Source organism: Taudactylus pleione, unplaced genomic scaffold (assembly GCF_031769625.1).
Source record: "Taudactylus pleione unplaced genomic scaffold, aTauple2 ptg001800l, whole genome shotgun sequence".
Lineage (NCBI taxonomy): Eukaryota > Metazoa > Chordata > Amphibia > Anura > Myobatrachidae > Taudactylus > Taudactylus pleione.
The window spans coordinates 1,301,192-1,322,187 of record NW_028286197.1 but is presented as its reverse complement, the minus strand read 5'-3'; the positions used below and the strand labels follow the sequence as shown (position 1 = coordinate 1,322,187).

Genomic DNA, 20,996 nt, shown 5'->3' with positions numbered 1-20,996 from the left:
ACAAGTCAGGGACAAAGTTGTTGAGAAATACAATTCTGGGTTGGGTTATAAAAAAATATCCAAATCTTTGATGATCCCCCGGACCACCATCAAATCCATCATCATCAAATGGAAAGAACATGGTACCACAACAAATCCACCAAAACTCACAGACCGTGCAAGGAGGCATTAATCAAAAAGGCAGCACAGAGACCAAAGGTAACCCTGAAGGAGCTGCAGAGTTCCACAGCAGAGACTGGTGTATCTGTGCATGTGACCACAATAAGCTGGGCTTTATGGAATAGTGGCCAGAAAAAAGCCATTACTTAAGGTGCATACACACACACAACGATTTTTTGAACAATTATCGTTAACAATATCGTTTAACGTTCAATCGTTGTAAAAATCGTTCACTTTCAGAGTTAAAACGATGAACAATTATCGTTCATGCGCGTTCATGTTTGTAGTCTGTAGTTTGTAGTTCAGTCAGACTGACCAACTGAATGATTTTTATTAAGGGAATATGCAAAAATCAATTGTAGTTCAAAAAAATCATTCATTACACTTTAAAAAATCTGACAGATAATCTGACAGAAAATCATTCAGAAAATAGTTGGTAACAAAATCAATGTGTGTGTATGCAGCCAGTGCCGTAAGTTCATCCCAGATGCACGGAGGCAAGTTATCATTTAGTGCTCCCCTATCCCCCATATTTACAGCCCTAAATGGGGTGAATATACTGTGGGTGATAGAGGAGGTGCCCCTTCAGTGCGTCCGGCGGCAGGCGCCTCCATTGTCTCCCATACTTCTGCCCCTGTATGCAGTTTAAGTGATAAAAATAAGAAGACACAATTTGAGTTTGCCAAAAGGCATGTGGGCAACTCCCCAAATGTATGGAGGAAGGTGCTCTGGTCAGATGAGACTAAAATTTAACTTTTCGGCCACCAAGGAAAACACTATGTCTGGCGCAAACCCAACACATCCCATCACCCCAAGAACACCATCCCCACAGTGAACATGGTGGTGGCAGCATCATGCTGTGGGGATGTTTTTCAGCAGCAGGGACTGGGAAACTGATTCGAGTCGAGGGAAAGATGGATGGTGCTAAATACAGGGATATTCTTGAGCAAAACCTGTTTCAGTCTGCCTGTGATTTGAGACTGGGATGGAGGTTCACCTTCCAGCAAGACAATGACCCGAAGCATACTGCTAAAACAACACTCAAGTGGTTAAGGGGAAATGTGTTGGAATGGCCTAGCCAAAGCCCAGATCTCAATCCAATTGAGAATCTGTGGTCAGACTTGAAGATTGCTGTTCACAAGCGGAAACCATCCAACATGAAGGTGCTGGAGCAGTTTTGCCTTGAGGAATGAGCAAAAATCCCAGGGGCAAGATGTGGCAATCTCATAGAGACTTATCCAAAGCGACTTGCAGCTATAATTGCCACAAAAGGTGGCTCGACAAAGTACTGACTTTAGGGGGGTGAATAGTTATGCACGCTGAAGATATCTGTTATGTTATCCTAAATGTTGTTTGATTCACAATATAATTAAAAAAACACAACTTCACAGTTGTAGGCATGTTCTGTGAATGAAATGATGCACATCTTCAAACAAACCATTTTAATTCCGGGTTGTGAGGCAACAAAACATGAAAAATGCAAAGGGGAGTGAATACTTTTGCAAGGTACTGAAGTTGTAGCCTCAGCCATCTGTGTGTTCATCACTCATCCATATATTCAGTTTTATGTTAAACACATACAGCCCATACCTGCATATCAGCCTGATTGATTCCCAGCAGGAAGCTGAGCTGAGACACAAGAAGGGCGAGCAGCAGATTCCGGTTGATGCTGTGTTGATTTGAATGTAATGAACGTGGTATAGACAGGAAAAGCAAAGAGAGAAGCAGAAAGCCTAATGTCACCCATATACAGGAGTATGTAATAATACGTAGAGGGAGCACCTCTCCATTCTGAAAAAAAAAGGGGAAGAGAAAGTTAAGAGTAAAATAAAGAGTCAGTGCTACAACAGAGTATGGCTGATTAAAACAATTTTTAAGCAATTATTTCAGTGTCACATGAAATATGTTAGGGTCCACTAACCTTATAACATGGACATATAAAATATAGGGTCAAGACTGCGGTCATGCAGATCCTCAAGTCCTGATGTAGCAAGGCCAAAGTTTAATATTATACTCACAGTTAATTGTTTATCCCTCTGCCCGTTATACAACAGACTCCTCTAAGTATGTATTTATAACCCAATAATCTGCCACCATCTGCAGAAAAAGGAGCCACAGGTCCCCAAATCCCTTTAATACAATTGTGCAGCCTTTGTGACACAAACTACAGATGCATTCTTATATACCTAACATCTGATGTTAAGTCCAGCACAACTGAGGGCCTGATTCAGACCCGCTCGCTAGCGCAGCACTTGCAAGCGGGTCGATGTTGCCCAAGTGCGCATATGCACGACGGAGGCGGCTCAGTCGTGCGCAAGCGCGAGACCCGAATAACGACGGCCAAGCCGGCGTTACGGGTCTCGCACCAAAGGGGCCGTGCTGAAGATGGTGATTGACAGCACGCCCCCTTTGGTGGGCGTGCCGGGGGCGTGGCTGCCCAGACGGAGGCGTTCCCATAGGAACGCCTACCCTCTGGGGCCGGCCCCACTGACATCACTAGTGATGTCAGTGGGAGTGCTTTTGGCTCTGAAAGAGCCAAAAGCACTCCAGGGCTTGCGGCTGCGAGACCCTACCGCAGGGTCTCGTCGCAAGCCCGATGGTCGCGATGGTCTTGACCATCGCGACCATCATTTTGGCCACTTGCTATAGCTGTGGGTGGTCACCCACAGCTATGCGAGCGGCCAGGAGGCTGCTCCAAAAAGGAGAAGGGACGGTCCTGATTCAGAGCGAGCGCTCTGTCAGAGCGTCCATCTCTGAATTAGGGCCTGAGACGCTCCAACACAAGTAGTGCACTGCAAGTCCCAGTGGTTACTGTACACTAGCAATATAGTTTTGTCGCTTCTGGTTGTTTTATTTATGCAAATAAAATGCACATTTTGAATGAAAAAGACACTCAGTACAGCTGAGTCGAACGGGAACTGGTGTGCTGAGAGGGACTATTTTATGCGACCAATGCAATAGTGTATGAGGACACATCTTTAGCACTATTAGTCTTCATTACTTCAATAGATTCTTCAAAGACTATATTCTAGAACATATATGAAAGAGACTAAGGGGTAAATTTATTAAAATAAGAGTTATGGTAAGAACTTACCTTTGTTAATTCTCTTTCTTCGAAGTCCATAGGGTCTACAGGGAGACCTGGGGGTGTAGTTTGGGTCTGGATCCCGGGCACCACGCAGTTAATGCTTTAGCTCCCAGGATGCACTGGACCATCCTCCTTATGCCCCGCCCCCGAGCCAGAGGCACCTCAGTTAGTATGTAGCCAAAGGCCGGAGGAGGAAAAGAGAGAGAAGACTGCAACACTCAAGACCCATACTCACATAGGAGGAGACGGGAAACCGGTGACCAGCCATATCGCCCATATGAAGCCAGGTGCGTCAGGGCGGGTGCCCTGTGGGCCCTATGGACTTCGAAGAAAGAGTTAACAAAGGTAAGTTCTTACCATAACTCTCATTTTCTTCTTCATGGTCCATAGGCTCCACAGGGAGATCTCATGGATGTCCCAAAGCAGTCCTTTTAAGGGTGGGCACGCTCCTGCACTGAGAGGAGAATCTGGTGCCCAAAGGAAGCATCCTGAGAGGCAAAGGTATCCAATACATAGAACCTTAGAAAGGTCTTGATAGAAGACCACGTGGCCGCCTTACAAAGCTGGACAGCAGAGGCGCCATGGCGAGCCGCCCATGAGGGGCTCACAGACAAAGTAGAATGAGCATTAACAGAAGCCTGAACAGGCATGCCTGCCTGTGTGTAAGCCTCTGAGATAGTCATACGAAGCCATCTAGCTAATGTTTTCTTATAGGCTGGCCATCCTTCTATGAAATTCATAGAGCACAAACAAGGAGTCTGGTTTCCGAAGTGTACTGTGTACTGTGAAGTGTACTGTGCACATAAATCCTGAGTGTGGATACTACATCCAATGAGTTGAAAAATGGATAAACACAGCGCACTGGGCGATCTATTGGTTTTGGTGAGCTGCTGAATTCCTCCTTTTAAATATGCACACAACGAATAGAACATTCAGCGCTAAACCTTTTGTATATATGGTTTGCAACCATAGAATGATGGGATAATAGCAACAGACTGTGATAGTAAGTACAAATATAGTTTTACTTAAGTGCTTAAAAATCGTACAGTTTAGTTGAAGTTTATGTCTGCAACTAAACTGTACGATTTCTAAGCACTTATTAAGTAAAACTATATTTGAACTTACTATCACAGTCTGTTGCTACTACATCCAATGAGGCCTCACCTACCGAGAGGTCTGGTGACTGAAAGGCCGGAACTATAAATTACATATTAATGTGGAAACTAGAAACCACTTTAGGAAGGAACTCAGGGAGAGAGCGATGCACATCCCTATCCATGTGAAATATCCAGAAGGGGGAGCAACAAGAGAGCGCCCCAAATTCTGACACTCTCCTGGCAGATGTAAAACGCCATAAGAAAGAGAGTCAAAGCTGTAAACCACTTAAGATCTATTGAACCTAGTGGTTCAAATGGAGGCCCCTGGAGGGCCCGAAGAACCACTGCCATAAACCAAGGAGCCCCTACGGGGTCAAAGGGAGGTTGAATCCAGGGAACACTATGAAGGAGGTCTGGATATCTGGAAGTGGAGTAATTTTACGATGGAACCATACTGACAGTTCAGAGACCTGTACTTTCAGCGAGGCCAGGCGGCTAAACCTAAACCAGCTGGAAGGAATGCCAGGACATCTGCTCATTAGGAGTTGAAACACCTCTTGGGGAAGAGACCATTCCCCAGGATCCAGGATGCATGTTGTGATGGCTGAGGAAGTCTACTTCCCAACTGAGAACTTCTGGAATGAACACTGCAGAGATGGCCGGGAGGTGACCTCGGCCCATGTCAGAATGTGTGACACTTCTGTCATTACTGCCCGACTTCGAGTGCCTCCTTGATGAATGATGTAAGCCACTATTGTGGCATTGTGGGACTGAACCTGTACAGGTTTTCCGTTAAGTATGTGCTAGACCGGTTTGAGGGCCCTATAGACAGCTCGAAGTTCCAATTTGTTGAGTTGATTGGCAGGGTTGATTAGACTGATGTCCAACGGCCATGAAAGGAGTGCAGACCGGCCACTGCGCCCCAGCCCCGGAGACTGGTGTCCGATGTTAGGATTACCCAGTACGGGATCCAAAAGGGGTGACCCTTGGTTAGATGAGATGTCTGAAGCCACCGAGATAGAGACCGACGCACCTCCGGAGAGAGCACCATTGTCTGAGCCTTGATCCGATGGGGTAACCCGTTCCACTTGCAGAGGATCAGCCTGGAATGGAACGGAGCATATTCTACCCTATTGAAGGTAGACACCAAGGATCCCAGAACCTGCATTGCTGAATGGATCGACACTCAGCGACTGTGGAGACATCTGCACACTTGTAGTTGAAGTGTGGAGATCTGGTCTGAGTTCAGAAAGATTCTCTGATCCTGAGAATCCAGCAGGGCTCCCAGATGAATCATTCTCTGTGAGGATTCAGGGAGAACTTTTTCCAGTTGATAAACCATCCGTGCTTGTGAAGTAAAGCAATGGTTATCTGTAGATATCTTTGAAGCACCTCTGGGGATCCTACTAAGAGCAGGAGGTCATCCAGATACAGCAGCAATCAGATACCCTAGGGTAGGGTTTCCATCCTGAACCTTGGCACCTTTAGGAATTTGTTCAGGGAATTGAGAGTGACGATAGGCCAATGAGACCCATTTGCCTTCTGAACCAGAAAGAAACCAGTCCTTAGCTGAAATAGTGGGACTGGCATAATTACCCCTGCTTGTAGCAAGGACTGTATAGCTTTCTGGATTTGTAAGGCCTTGTTCGGGTCTGAAGGAGGGCCTGTGTAGAAAACTGGTGGGGAGGCCGTCTGAGAAATGAGAGGGCGTACCTGTGAGAGACCACTTCTCTTACCTAAGCATCCGTGGTGGTTTGACACCAGCACTGGGTGAACTGAAGAAGTCGGCCTCCCTAGATGGAGGCCTGTCCCATCAGGCTGAGGGTTTAACCTCGGGTTTAGAAGCCGGGCGTCTGGTGTTCCCAGTCTGCTTGGTCCTGAGTTTGGCAGCCCTTGTGGAGGCAGACTGCCTAGGAAAGGACTGGCCTTTAGGCTTTCCTTGCGGACAAAAGGACTTAAAAGATGTAGTCCGAGGTCTTGTAGTAGAAGTATCTTAAGGCAGAAATGCCGTTTTTGATGACGCCAACGTTGTTACAATCTTGTCAAGGTCAGTGCCAAACAAGATCTCCCCATTATAGGGTAATTCTTCAAGGCCTTTCTTAGAATCCGCATCCGCCTTCCATGAGCGCAGCCACAGGGTATGGCGGGCAGATACAGTCGCAGCCGCTCTGGAGGTTAGGAGACTGCATCCAATGTTGCTTCTAATATAGGAAGCTGCATCTTGAATGTGAGCAACCAAAGACATCTGATCACTAGAAGCTTCTGAGGGAAAAGTGACGTCAAGTACATCAGCCCAGCTCTCTATATCTTTAGCCACCCAAGCAATAGCCATGGTTGGACGAGCAACAGCCCCTTATAGAGAGTACATCTATTTCAGGCAAGCTTCCATCTTCCTATCCTTAGGATACTTTAAGGAAGTAACTATCGGAATAGGCAACGTAGTGCTTGTAATTAATCGCGTAATATGGGAACCCACCGCAGGGTGTGATCCCCATATTGCCCACTGAGCCGCAGAAAAATGGTAACATGAGGTCTGCGATTGCCAGGTTGCAGCCATGTGTTCATCTAGTTGACTCTATAGAGGGAATCCTGCTGAAACTACTTTCTGTCGTTTAAACAGAAGGTGTTTGGATTTAGCGCCTGGCTCATCATCTTCTATTAATAAGATGGATCAGATGGCTCGCACCACTGCAGGAATATTATTTTTGACTGACTCTCTTCCTCCTCCGGAAGGGAGTCGGGTTATAGAGATGAGCATCTACTGTGCATGAACTGTGACGATAACACAAAACGTGTAAAGCTTTTACTAGGTAGGGATTTCTTGCCTTGCAACATGGTGTGAAAGGCATTAGATGTAGCCACCAGACTCTGCACTGAGTTAGAGAGTACCTCTACCCTGTAGGTACAGGAGGTATCTGTATTGCCTGAACCTGTTGTGGCAACCCCAAAGGGGGGATTACGGCATGTTGTGATAACCCCAAAGGGGTAATTACAGCCGGATCCGCTAGGCAGTCCGTAATGGTGGCCAGTACCTGAGCCAACCCTAATCAAACTCTCCTCACTTAAGTCTGCAATTTATAACTTGCAAGATAGCAGTATTGGGGAAGATGCCTGTTGATACTCTTGCCTTTGCTAGACATAGCTGCAGAGTAAAGACACACAATATGGCACTGGGTATAATGGAACCACCATGTATGTAGGATACTAGTAGGAATGCAATATACTGGTCCTGTCTTATGCCTGGGTAAGCAGCAGGAGCACACTGCCCGAATATGGAACAATGCAACGAATGTATGTTACATAACCTCACAAATACTTAGGGGGTCATTCAGACCCGCTCGTGAGCGGCAGGACGCTCGCAAGCGGGTCAATGTTCCCCCACTGCACATGCGCATGACAGAGGGAGCTCCGTCGTGCGCATGCGCAAGACCCGGCGAGCGATGGGCTCTCCATCGCTTCGGGTCTCGCACCAAAGGGGGCGTTGTGTCGATGTTGATTGACAGCACGCCCCCTTTGGTGGGCGTGCCTGCCAGACGGAGGCATTCCCATGGGAATGCCTACCGTCTGAAGCCGGCCCCACTGACATCACTAGTGATGTCAGTGGGAGTGATTTTGGCTCTGATAGAGCCAAAATCACTCCAGGGCTTGCGGCAGCAGGGTCTCCGTCGCAAGCCCGATGGTCGCGATGGTCAAGACCATCGCGACCATCATCATGGACGCTCGCATATGCTGTGGGTGGTCACCCACAGCTATGCGAGCGGCCAGGAGGCAGCTCCATTTTCAGGGAGGAGGGCCCTGATTCAGAGCGAGCGCTCTGGTCAGAGCGTTCAGCTCTGAATCAGGCCCTTAGTTCTATAAATGTGAGGTACAGGTAAACCCCTGAATACACCTGTATGTTAAGGTGATAGTATGGATAAACTGCAGGAGCCCACCACCTGAGTTCAGAAAGATTCTCTGATCCTGAGAATCCAGCAGGGCTCCCAGATGAATCATTCTCTGTGAGGATTCAGGGAGAACTTTTTCCAGTTGATAAACCATCCGTGCTTGTGAAGTAAAGCAATGGTTATCTGTAGATATCTTTGAAGCACCTCTGGGGATCCTGCTAAGAGCAGGAGGTCATCCAGATACAGCAGCAATCAGATACCCTAGGGTAGGGTTTCCATCCTGAACCTTGGCACCTTTAGGAATTTGTTCAGGGAATTGAGAGTGACGATAGGCCAATGAGACCCATTTGCCTTCTGAACCAGAAAGAAACCAGTCCCTAGCTGAAATAGTGGGACTGGCATAATTACCCCTGCTTGTAGCAAGGACTGTATAGCTTTCTGGATTTGTAAGGCCTTGTTCGGGTCTGAAGGAGGGCCTGTGTAGAAAACTGGTGGGGAGGCCGTCTGAGAAATGAGAGGGCGTACCTGTGAGAGACCACTTCTCTTACCTAAGCACCCGTGGTGGCTTGACACCAGCACTGGGTGAACTGAAGAAGTCGGCCTCCCCAGATGGAGGCCTGTCCCATCAGGCTGAGGGTTTAACCTCGGGTTTAGAAGCCGGGCGTCTGGTGTTCCCAGTCTGCTTGGTCCTGAGTTTGGCAGCCCTTGTGGAGGCAGACTGCCTAGGAAAGGACTGGCCTTTAGGCTTTCCTTGCGGACAAAAGGACTTAAAAGATGTAGTCCGAGGTCTTGTAGTAGAAGTATCTTAAGGCAGAAATGCCGTTTTTGATGACGCCAACGTTGTTACAATCTTGTCAAGGTCAGTGCCAAACAAGATCTCCCCATTATAGGGTAATTCTTCAAGGCCTTTCTTAGAATCCGCATCCGCCTTCCATGAGCGCAGCCACAGGGTATGGCGGGCAGATACAGTCGCAGCCGCTCTGGAGGTTAGGAGACTGCATCCAATGTTGCTTCTAATATAGGAAGCTGCATCTTGAATGTGAGCAACCAAAGACATCTGATCACTAGAAGCTTCTGAGGGAAAAGTGACGTCAAGTACATCAGCCCAGCTCTCTATATCTTTAGCCACCCAAGCAATAGCCATGGTTGGACGAGCAACAGCCCCTTATAGAGAGTACATCTATTTCAGGCAAGCTTCCATCTTCCTATCCTTAGGATACTTTAAGGAAGTAACTATCGGAATAGGCAACGTAGTGCTTGTAATTAATCGCGTAATATGGGAACCCACCGCAGGGTGTGATCCCCATATTGCCCACTGAGCCGCAGAAAAATGGTAACATGAGGTCTGCGATTGCCAGGTTGCAGCCATGTGTTCATCTAGTTGACTCTATAGAGGGAATCCTGCTGAAACTACTTTCTGTCGTTTAAACAGAAGGTGTTTGGATTTAGCGCCTGGCTCATCATCTTCTATTAATAAGATGGATCAGATGGCTCGCACCACTGCAGGAATATTATTTTTGACTGACTCTCTTCCTCCTCCGGAAGGGAGTCGGGTTATAGAGATGAGCATCTACTGTGCATGAACTGTGACGATAACACAAAACGTGTAAAGCTTTTACTAGGTAGGGATTTCTTGCCTTGCAACATGGTGTGAAAGGCATTAGATGTAGCCACCAGACTCTGCACTGAGTTAGAGAGTACCTCTACCCTGTAGGTACAGGAGGTATCTGTATTGCCTGAACCTGTTGTGGCAACCCCAAAGGGGGGATTACGGCATGTTGTGATAACCCCAAAGGGGTAATTACAGCCGGATCCGCTAGGCAGTCCGTAATGGTGGCCAGTACCTGAGCCAACCCTAATCAAACTCTCCTCACTTAAGTCTGCAATTTATAACTTGCAAGATAGCAGTATTGGGGAAGATGCCTGTTGATACTCTTGCCTTTGCTAGACATAGCTGCAGAGTAAAGACACACAATATGGCACTGGGTATAATGGAACCACCATGTATGTAGGATACTAGTAGGAATGCAATATACTGGTCCTGTCTTATGCCTGGGTAAGCAGCAGGAGCACACTGCCCGAATATGGAACAATGCAACGAATGTATGTTACATAACCTCACAAATACTTAGGGGGTCATTCAGACCCGCTCGTGAGCGGCAGGACGCTCGCAAGCGGGTCAATGTTCCCCCACTGCACATGCGCATGACAGAGGGAGCTCCGTCGTACGCATGCGCGAGACCCGGCGAGCGATGGGCTCTCCATCGCTCCGGGTCTCGCACCAAAGGGGGCGTTGTGTCGATGTTGATTGACAGCACGCCCCCTTTGGTGGGCGTGCCTGCCAGACGGAGGCATTCCCATGGGAATGCCTACTGTCTGAAGCCGGCCCCACTGACATCACTAGTGATGTCAGTGGGAGTGATTTTGGCTCTGATAGAGCCAAAATCACTCCAGGGCTTGCGGCAGCAGGGTCTCCGTCGCAAGCCCGATGGTCGCGATGGTCAAGACCATCGCGACCATCATCATGGACGCTCGCATATGCTGTGGGTGGTCACCCACAGCTATGCGAGCGGCCAGGAGGCAGCTCCATTTTCAGGGAGGAGGGCCCTGATTCAGAGCGAGCGCTCTGGTCAGAGCGTTCAGCTCTGAATCAGGCCCTTAGTTCTATAAATGTGAGGTACAGGTAAACCCCTGAATACACCTGTATGTTAAGGTGATAGTATGGATAAACTGCAGGAGCCCACCACCTGAGTTCAGAAAGATTCTCTGATCCTGAGAATCCAGCAGGGCTCCCAGATGAATCATTCTCTGTGAGGATTCAGGGAGAACTTTTTCCAGTTGATAAACCATCCGTGCTTGTGAAGTAAAGCAATGGTTATCTGTAGATATCTTTGAAGCACCTCTGGGGATCCTGCTAAGAGCAGGAGGTCATCCAGATACAGCAGCAATCAGATACCCTAGGGTAGGGTTTCCATCCTGAACCTTGGCACCTTTAGGAATTTGTTCAGGGAATTGAGAGTGACGATAGGCCAATGAGACCCATTTGCCCTCTGAACCAGAAAGAAACCAGTCCCTAGCTGAAATAGTGGGACTGGCATAATTACCCCTGCTTGTAGCAAGGACTGTATAGCTTTCTGGATTTGTAAGGCCTTGTTCGGGTCTGAAGGAGGGCCTGTGTAGAAAACTGGTGGGGAGGCCGTCTGAGAAATGAGAGGGCGTACCTGTGAGAGACCACTTCTCTTACCTAAGCATCCGTGGTGGTTTGACACCAGCACTGGGTGAACTGAAGAAGTCGGCCTCCCCAGATGGAGGCCTGTCCCATCAGGCTGAGGGTTTAACCTCGGGTTTAGAAGCCGGGCGTCTGGTGTTCCCAGTCTGCTTGGTCCTGAGTTTGGCAGCCCTTGTGGAGGCAGACTGCCTAGGAAAGGACTGGCCTTTAGGCTTTCCTTGCGGACAAAAGGACTTAAAAGATGTAGTCCGAGGTCTTGTAGTAGAAGTATCTTAAGGCAGAAATGCCGTTTTTGATGACGCCAACGTTGTTACAATCTTGTCAAGGTCAGTGCCAAACAAGATCTCCCCATTATAGGGTAATTCTTCAAGGCCTTTCTTAGAATCCGCATCCGCCTTCCATGAGCGCAGCCACAGGGTATGGCGGGCAGATACAGTCGCAGCCGCTCTGGAGGTTAGGAGACTGCATCCAATGTTGCTTCTAATATAGGAAGCTGCATCTTGAATGTGAGCAACCAAAGACATCTGATCACTAGAAGCTATTGAGGGAAAAGTGACGTCAAGTACATCAGCCCAGCTCTCTATATCTTTAGCCACCCAAGCAATAGCCATGGTTGGACGAGCAACAGCCCCTTATAGAGAGTACATCTATTTCGATGTTGATTGACAGCACGCCCCCTTTGGTGGGCGTGCCTGCCAGACAGAGGCGTTCCCATGGGAATGCCTACCGTCTGAAGCCGGCCCCACTGACATCACTAGTGATGTCAGTGGGAGTGATTTTGGCTCTGATAGAGCCAAAATCACTCCAGGGCTTGCGGCAGCAGGGTCTCCGTCGCAAGCCCGATGGTCAAGACCATCGCGACCATCATCATGGACGCTCGCATATGCTGTGGGTGGTCACCCACAGCTATGCGAGCGGCCAGGAGGCCGCTCCATTTTCAGGGAGGAGGGCCCTGATTCAGAGCGAGCGCTCTGGTCAGAGCGTTCAGCTCTGAATCAGGCCCTTAGTTCTATAAATGTGAGGTACAGGTAAACCCCTGAATACACCTGTATGTTAAGGTGATAGTATGGATAAACTGCAGGAGCCCACCACCTAAGCATGCAACACACTGGTCATGTCTGACACTTGAGTAGGCTGCAGGAACCAGTTTCCTAAATATGGTACAGTGCAGCACACGATAGTATGTGACAGACCTCACAAATATTATCTTTTATATACAGTGCATCCAGAAAGTCAACACAGCGCTTCACTTTTTCCACATTTTGTTATGTTACAGCCTTATTCCAAAATTAAATAAATACATTTTTGTCCTCAAAATTCTACACACAATACCCCATAATGACATGTAAAAAGGTTTTTTGAGATTTGAGAATCTGAGACAGGATTGTCTTGAGGCACAAATCTGGGGAAGGGTACAGAAAAATATCTGCTGCTTTGAAGGTCCCAATGAGCACAGTGGCCTCCATCATCCGTAAATGGAAGAAGTTCGGAACCACCAGGACCCTTCCTAGAGTTAGCTGGCCATCTAAACTGAGCGATCGGGGGAAAAGGGCCCTAGTCAGGGAGGTGACCAAGAACCCGATGGTCACTCTGTCAGAGCTACAGCATTTTCCCCTGTGGAGAGAGGAGAAGCTTCCAGAAGTACAACTATCTCTGCAGCAATCCACCAATCAGGTGTGTATGGTAGAGTGGCCAGACGGAAGCCACTACTTAGTAAAAAGCACATGGCAGCCCGCCTGGAGTTTGCCAAAATGCACCTGAAGGACTCTGACCATGAGAAACAAAATTCTATGGTCTGATGAGACAAAGATTGAACTCTTTGGTGTGAATGCCAGGCGTTATGTTTGGAGGAAAACAGCACCGCTCATCACCAGGCCAATACCATCCCTACAGTGAAGAATGGTGGTGGCAGCATCATGCTGTGGGGATGTTTTTCAGCGGCAGGAACTGGGAGACTAGTCAGGATAGAGGGAAAGATGAATGGAGCAATCTACATAGACATCCTGGATGAAAACCTGTTCCAGAGCGCTCTTGACATCAGCCTGGTGCGACGGTTCATCTTTCAGCAGGACAACGACCTTAAGCACACAGCCAAGATATCAATGGAGTGGCTTTAGGACAACTCTGTGAATGTCCTTGAGTGGCCCAGCCAGAGCCCAGACTTGAATCCGATTGAACATCTCTGGAGAGATTTGAAAATGGCTGTGCACCGACGCTTCCCATCCAACCTGATGGAGCTTGAGAGGTGCTGCAAAGAGGAATGGGCGAAACTACCCAAAGATAGGTGTGCCAAGCTTGTGGCATCATATTCAAAAAGACTTGAGGCTGTAATTGCTGCCAAACGTGCATCAACAAAGTGTTGAGCAAAGGCTGTGAATACTTATGTACATGTGATTTCTTAGTTTTTTATATTTAATTATTAAATTTGCAAAAAACTCAATAAAACTTTTTACATATTGTCATTATGGGGTATTGTGTGTAGAATTTTGAGGACAAAAATTAATTTATTCCATTTTGGAATAAGGCTGTAACATAACAAAAAAGTGAAGTGCTGTGAATACTTTCCGGATGCACTGTATGTGAGGTAAACGAACCACCTTGACTACACCTGTATTCAGAGTATGCAATCGGGAAACCGACTGCCTAAATCCCGGCAGCCGGCTTCCCGACTGTCATATCCCGGCAAGGTTGAAATGCCGGACGTCTAGATGTAGACGCCCGGCATTTCCCCGATGCCGGGAGCCCGGCGGCCGGCATCCCGATCGTAGTGATGCCGGGCGCCACGAGCGAACAGCCGCGGGGGGGGGGGAGGGTTAGGTTTAGGGTTCCGGGGGGGACTTAGTATTAAGCAACCCCCCGGGAGGGTTAGGCTAGGGGGAGGGAGGGTTAGGGTTAGGCACCCCGGGGAAGGGGGTGGTTAGGGTTAGGCACTTAGAGGGGGGATTAGGGATAGGCACTTGGGGGGGAGGTTAGGGTTAGGCACCCCTAAGGAGGGTTAGGGTTAGGGGGGTTAGGTTAGACAATACTTACCTATCCACGATCGGGATTTCCAGCGCTGTCGGGCTTCCGCTGCACGGAACTCTGCTGATGTCGGGCTGCCGCTGCTGGGTATTTCATACCGATTCCGTATTCAGAATTAGAGGAAAGGTATAGATATATACTGACAGTTAGGAGAAAAAGACAGTGCTAGCATTAGTCACATATCATGCAGAAAATATACTGCAAAATGAAATGGCACTACATTCAAATGCTCAGATTTAGTGTCTGGGAAGGCTAAAGCGTTGCATACACTAACACAAGTGAGAGGTATGCAGGGGGACTGGACCACGTGCTATCCTGGGAGATCTGCGATGTACCATCCAAGAAAATGGCCGCTGGAGACCTCAGAGGGGTAGTGGCCGCAGGAGGAGAGGGAAGGCTGTCTCCCCTGACTGACGATTAACCCCAGGGACGCTGGTTCCCGCACCAGAAAGTGGAGTGCAGGGTATGGAAGGACTGCTTCCATGTTCAGCGCCTCCGGTCTGTCCCCTGAGACCGGAGGCAAGACTAATACGCGGGTCACCGCCTTACTTGTCCCCGTGAGTCCGGTTGCAGTCTGGGATGTCTCCCCCCCGCCTGGCTAGCATAGACCCCGGGTCCCGCCGGGATCCCCAGATCGGTACTGGCGGCACGGAGCCGGCGGGATGACGGAGCAGCAGCGCAGACGTCCTTTGGACAGTCTGCAGCTGCGCACTCTGAAGTGGAGAATAAAACTATCAAATCATAAAAGAATATTAGTTAATGTTGGTTCAACATAAGTAGTACATTACTATTGTTTTCTGTGCGGAGTCCCTACCTTTTCAATCATAAAAGAAATAAGCTTTGGTGCTGCTAAGCAGCCCCCCTGCATAAACAGTGACCCGACTCCGGCCAGGCACCAACGTAAGGTGCTTCTGGCTAGGGGGCGGGGTACAGGGATGATGGTCCAGTGCATCATGGGAGCTAAAGCTTTAACTGCGTGGTGCCCGGGATCCAGAGTCAACCTACACCCCAAGGTCTCCCTGTGGAGCCTATGGACCCTGAAGAAGAAAGTGAGAGTTTTTAGAAGCGAGTTTTAAAAGTGATGTTGCCCATAGCAACCAATCAGATTCTATTTACCATTTAACTAGCACTTTATAGAAGATAACAGCTAGAATCTGATTGGTTGCTACGGGCAACATCACTTTTAAAACTCACATCTAAAAACTCTCACTTTAGTAAATTTACCCCTAAGAAACAGTTTATTTACAAAAAGGCGTACAATCAGTAGTTACAAAATTATAAAATACACAGACTTACAGAATATAACACACAGGGGTAAATTTACTAAAGTGAGTTTTTAGAAGTGAGTTTTAGAAGTGATGTTGCCCATAGCAACCAATCAGATTCTACTTAACATTTAACTAGCACCTTCTAGCAGATAATAGCTAGAATCTGATTGGTTGCTATGGGCAACATCACTTCTAAAACTCACTTCTGAAAACTCTCACTTTAGTAAATTTACCCCACACAGTCTATTCTGGCTGGGGGCACAGCTGGAGACAAATAAGATTGATCCTCAAATACATGTCAGAGACATTGCAGTTATTTTTTTGGGGACAACCCAATAGTGAAACTCATCTCCATATCTCACTATTCTATGTGAATCTATCCACTCTGCTATTGTTCTCTATTCTCAAACAATCTCCGCTCTCGTCCTTATCTTGGTTTGCACATCTGACACACATAGCGCTTCTGCTCAGATCTGTATCTATACAGATGTGTCCTGTTTCGCCTTTGCTGCCGATGCGGCAAATGTGTGAATGCATCACGGCATATGATTTTCTGTGCACTTGTACGCTAGGGACAGGGTAATCCTAACATTTTATAATCAATTAAAATTTTGTCTAACAACTGCTCACTAGAGATATTGAGACATATGTTGCATACACAGGGATGACAATGGGTATAGCCTGGAGAGAAGAGTCTGGACACCAAATAGTTAATTGAAAATACCCAGAAGCCCAGGCTCTTCTCTTCTATACACCACCCCCAGCCACTAGACCTCAGTTTAGTTTGCGAGCCCACTGCAGGAGCGAGGCAGAGGAGGAGAAGGAGAAGGAAGTCCGGCACACACACAGAACCATACAAACCATGGAAAGTACAGCCGGACAGATCACCAAGGAAACAGACCCCGGCAGGCAGGTGCGTCAGGGTGGGCACCCTGTGCCCCCTATGGAATCTAAGAAAGAGACTTAACAGGTAAGCAACATAAGTAATTTACGACTTCCTCCACGCCAAAGCTGTCCCCTATGGGCGGGAACGCTCCTGAGCTGCAGTGAGCACAGAACGCCAGAAGACATGGCTGAACATGGAGAACTCCCTGGAAAAATGTACACAAGTACGAGAGCAGTGCTATCTGCCTTTGGAAGAGAACAGACAAGGCCGAAACCTGGACCTTCAAGGACGAGAGCCAGAGGCCTAAATCCAGACAAATTCTTTCCTGGCTGTGTCGGAAGGCCAGTGGAAAGGAACCAGGAAGGCAGATGCTTCCAAAAACACACGTACACCCTGAGAAACGACACCGTTGACCCAAGTGTCTGTCGTGGTCTGCATCCACACTGCCAAAAGCGTAGGAGCCGGCTTCCCACCCCGAGGTCCCCCAGGAGGAGGCCTGCCCCATCATGCGGCAAGCTTATCCGCTAGCTTGGCAGCCGGATATCTAGTGGACCAAGGTTGCTTACCTCTGGGTTTGGAGCTTTTGGGGACTGAACCCTGGCTTCTGGGAAATGGCTGACCTCTAACTTTACCCTGTGGACTAAAGGAGCGATAGACTGAAGTCCTAGGTCTGGGAGTGGCAACTGAGTAAGAAAACAGACTTAGTCACTGCCAGAGTGGCCACTATCTTGTCCAATTTCGGAGACCGAACAGAACGTCCCCTGAATAGGGGAGGGCTTCCAGAGCATTCCTAGATTCTGTGTCAGCTCTCCAGGTGTGCAACCAGAGTGCTGTTCTGGCTGCAATTGCAGAAACAGATACCTTAGTAGTAAAAATCAGTGAATCTATGGCTGCTTTGGAAAGATAAGAAAGATAAGAAGCTGCCTTTCTAACATGTCCAACCAAGGACACCAGGTCTCCCCTGTGAATGCCTGAGGTGAGCAGATCCTCTAAAGCGTCTGCCCAGCGGCCGACAGATTTAGCCACCCAAGCCAATGCAAGATTGAGCCAGAGCACCTGCATTAACATAAATGGACTTAGGGATAGGAAGGAGGGACAATCTAATAAGATGAGAAATATGGGCATCCACAGGGGGAGGAGACTCCCACTTAGCCCTATCTGCTGTTGGGAGCGGGTAAAAGGTAGAAATGCACTTGGAAACTTGAAAGCGTCTATTACGATGAGTCCATGCCTCCGCCAGAAGGTCTAGTTGTGCGGAAGACAGAAATTCTGTTACTGTCTTCTTCTGCCTCTTAAATACAGAGGCCTTGGATCTGGGAGGTTGCTCAGAGTCGTCCACGAGAAGAATGAACATTACTGCTCTGACAAGAGCCTCTACGTCTACTGGGACATAGCCTCTGGCACCAAAGACGTGTCAATGTCAGAGGTAATGAAAGCAGTCGCTTCGCCATCTGAAGACAATTGTGAACCTCCCCCAGATAAAGATGTAGAACTCTCGTGTGCTGTCTTGGAGCCCTATCTTTATCTAGCATTGGCTGAAAAGATGCGGACATCTGATCTGATCCCTGGACTGGCTGAGCAAATAATTGCATCCAAGGTGGCTCTGCCATGGGAAGATAAGGCACAGCGGCAGGGACAGTGGGCACTTGGACTGCCATCTGATCTACAAAATGCGACATGACCTGTGTTAACCTGGATGCCCAAGCCGGTTCCTGACTGGATCCTGCGCCGGATCCTGAGGAGAAATTACATTAACACATTTCTTACAGGTGTGCAAAACTGTAGCCCCCACCTCCTTCGTAGTTTTATTTCTGGACATCCTGAGAGTCACAGAAATCCCCACACACCAAATTAAACAATTGAGGATATGTAGGAAAAATATGAGATATGGTAAGAACTTACCCTTGTTATCTCTATTTCTACGAAGTCCATAGGGTTCCACAGGATACCTTGGGGTATAGGTGTGACGTCAGTCATCGGGCACCATAGAGTTAAGCTTTCAGCCTCCCAGGATGCACTAGGGTCCCCCTCCTATACCCAGCCCCCGAGCCAAGGCACCTCAGTTAGTTACCAAGCCATAGGCCGGAGGAGGAGAAGGAAGAGAGGGAAAAAAGATCCGGACACACACAAGAATCACATTCTCACCAGAGGGAGATGGAAAAACCGGTGACCAGAGCAAAGCCCATCTGCAGCACAGGTGCGACAGGGCGGGAGTCCTGTGGAACCCTATGGACTTCGTAGAAATAGAGATAACAAGGGTAAGTTCTTACCATATCTCATATTTTCTACTTCAGGGTCCATAGGGTATCCACAGGATACCTTGGGGATGTCCCAAAGCAGTATCCTTTAAGGGTGGGGACGCTCCTGTGCTGAAAGGAGAATCCGCCGCCCGAAGGAAGCATCCTGAGAGGCGAAGGTGTCAAACCTGTAATACCTCACGAAGGTATGGACAGAGGACCACGTAGCAGCCTTGCAGATCTGGACTGCAGAGGCACCACGTCGAGCAGCCCACGAAGGACCCACAGACCTAGTGGAATGAGCCTTCACAGAAGGAGGAACCGGCAGACCTTCATGAAGATAAGCTTCAGAAATAGCCATACGGATCCAGGCTGCCAAAGTTTGCTTTGAAGCAGGCCAACCCTTACGGTGAAACCAGACAGACAGGGCCGAAACCTGTACCTTCAAAGAAGCAAGGTGAAGCCCATGATCTAGTCCCGCTTGTAGGAAGGCGAGTATCCGAGACAGACGAAACTCCCGCGGTGCATAACCTCTCGGTCGACACCACTGGAAGAACGTATGCCACACGCAATGGTATATCCTTGCGGAAGACGGTTTCCGAGCTCGTAACATGGTACGCACCACAGAGCTGGAAAACCCCCTGGACCTCAGCATGGCTGTCTCAACAGCCACGCCGTCAAAGACAGCCGAGTCAGGTCCGGGTGAAGACAAGGACCCTGCGACAGAAGGTCCGGTCGTAGCGGCAACCGCAGAGGACTGTCCACGGACAGACCCTGAAGGTCTGAGAACCAGTGCCGTCTGGGCCACGCAGGAGCTATCAACAGGAGCGTCCCTCCTTCCTGTTTGAATTTCCGGATTACCCGTGGAAGAAAGGAAATCGGAGGAAACAGGTATGCGAACCGGAACGTCCACCGGACGGACAGAGCATCCACCAGAGACGCCCCTTCGTCTCTTGTGCGGGCCCTGTACACCGGCAACTTGTTGTTGTGCCGGGAAGCCATGAGGTCGATCTCTGGAAGACCCCATCTGTCCACCAGCAGTTGAAAGACGTCCGGGTGCAGGGACCATTCCCCCGGATGAACGTCCTGGCGACTTAGAAAGTCCGCCTCCCAATTTAGCACTCCCGGGATGAAGACCGCTGATATGGCCGGAAGATTGCGCTCCGCCCATACCAGGATCCAAGAGACCTCTACGAGAGCCGCCCGACTTCGGGTTCCTCCTTGCCTGTTTATGTAGGCCACGGTGGTAGCGTTGTCCGACTGGACCTGCACCGGGCGACCCTGGAGAACCCGATGAGCCTGCTGGAGAGCATTGAAGACCGCACGGAGTTCCAAGATATTTATTGGAAGCTCCGCCTCTGTCGGCGTCCACCTGCCCTGGAACAAGTGTGGACCCGAAAATGCTCCCCAGCCCCGAAGATTGGCATCCGTTGTCAACAGGACCCAATTTGGAACCCAGAACGGACGTCCCTTGCTGAGATGGGTCGTCTGTAACCACCAGGCAAGGGACAGGCGAACCTCAGGGGTGAGCACAATCGTCTGGGACTTCAGAGACTGAGGCAGCCCGTTCCACTTGGACAGGATCAGGTGCTGCAGAGGTCTGGAGTGAAACTGGGCATATTCCACCAAGTCGAACACTGACACCATGGAGCCCAGTAACCTCATCGCCGAGTGTAGAGACACCCGGCGGCTGTGCAGACAACTGCGCACCCTCAACTGTAAAGCAGAGATCTTCTCCTCTGTCACGAAGATCCTTTGCTGTCCCGAGTCCAATAAGGCTCCGAGGTGCAGAATCCGCCGAGACGGGATTAGAGTGGACTTCTGCCAGTTTATTAACCAGCCGTGCCGTTGCAGTAGCGCAATGGTCAGGTCCAAGTGGCATAGAAGGAGCTCTGGAGATCCTGCCACTAATAAAAGGTCGTCCAAGTACGGCAACATGCGGACTCCCTGCAGCCGCAGAGAAGCCGCCATGACCGCCATCACCTTGGTGAACACACGTGGTGCTGTCGCCAGGCCAAAAGGTAACGCCCGAAACTGGAAGTGGTCGCTGCGGATTGCAAACCTGAGGAACTGTTGATGGCGCGAAAGAATAGGGACATGCAGGTAAGCGTCCTGTATGTCCAATGA

General features: G+C 49.0%; 1 protein-coding gene across 7 annotated transcripts in view; it reads right to left on the bottom strand.

Annotated features, from left to right (window-relative positions):
• LOC148436343 (cadherin EGF LAG seven-pass G-type receptor 2-like) overlaps nt 1-20,996 on the bottom strand; it is a 383,494-nt gene that overhangs the window by 127,920 nt on the left and 234,578 nt on the right. For all 7 annotated transcript variants that reach the window (XM_088465025.1, XM_088465024.1, XM_088465023.1 and 4 more), the window contains exon 25: nt 1,750-1,950. In XM_088465025.1, coding sequence (XP_088321151.1) covers nt 1,750-1,950 — 201 coding nt within the window. The remainder of the gene's footprint in view (nt 1-1,749; nt 1,951-20,996) is intronic.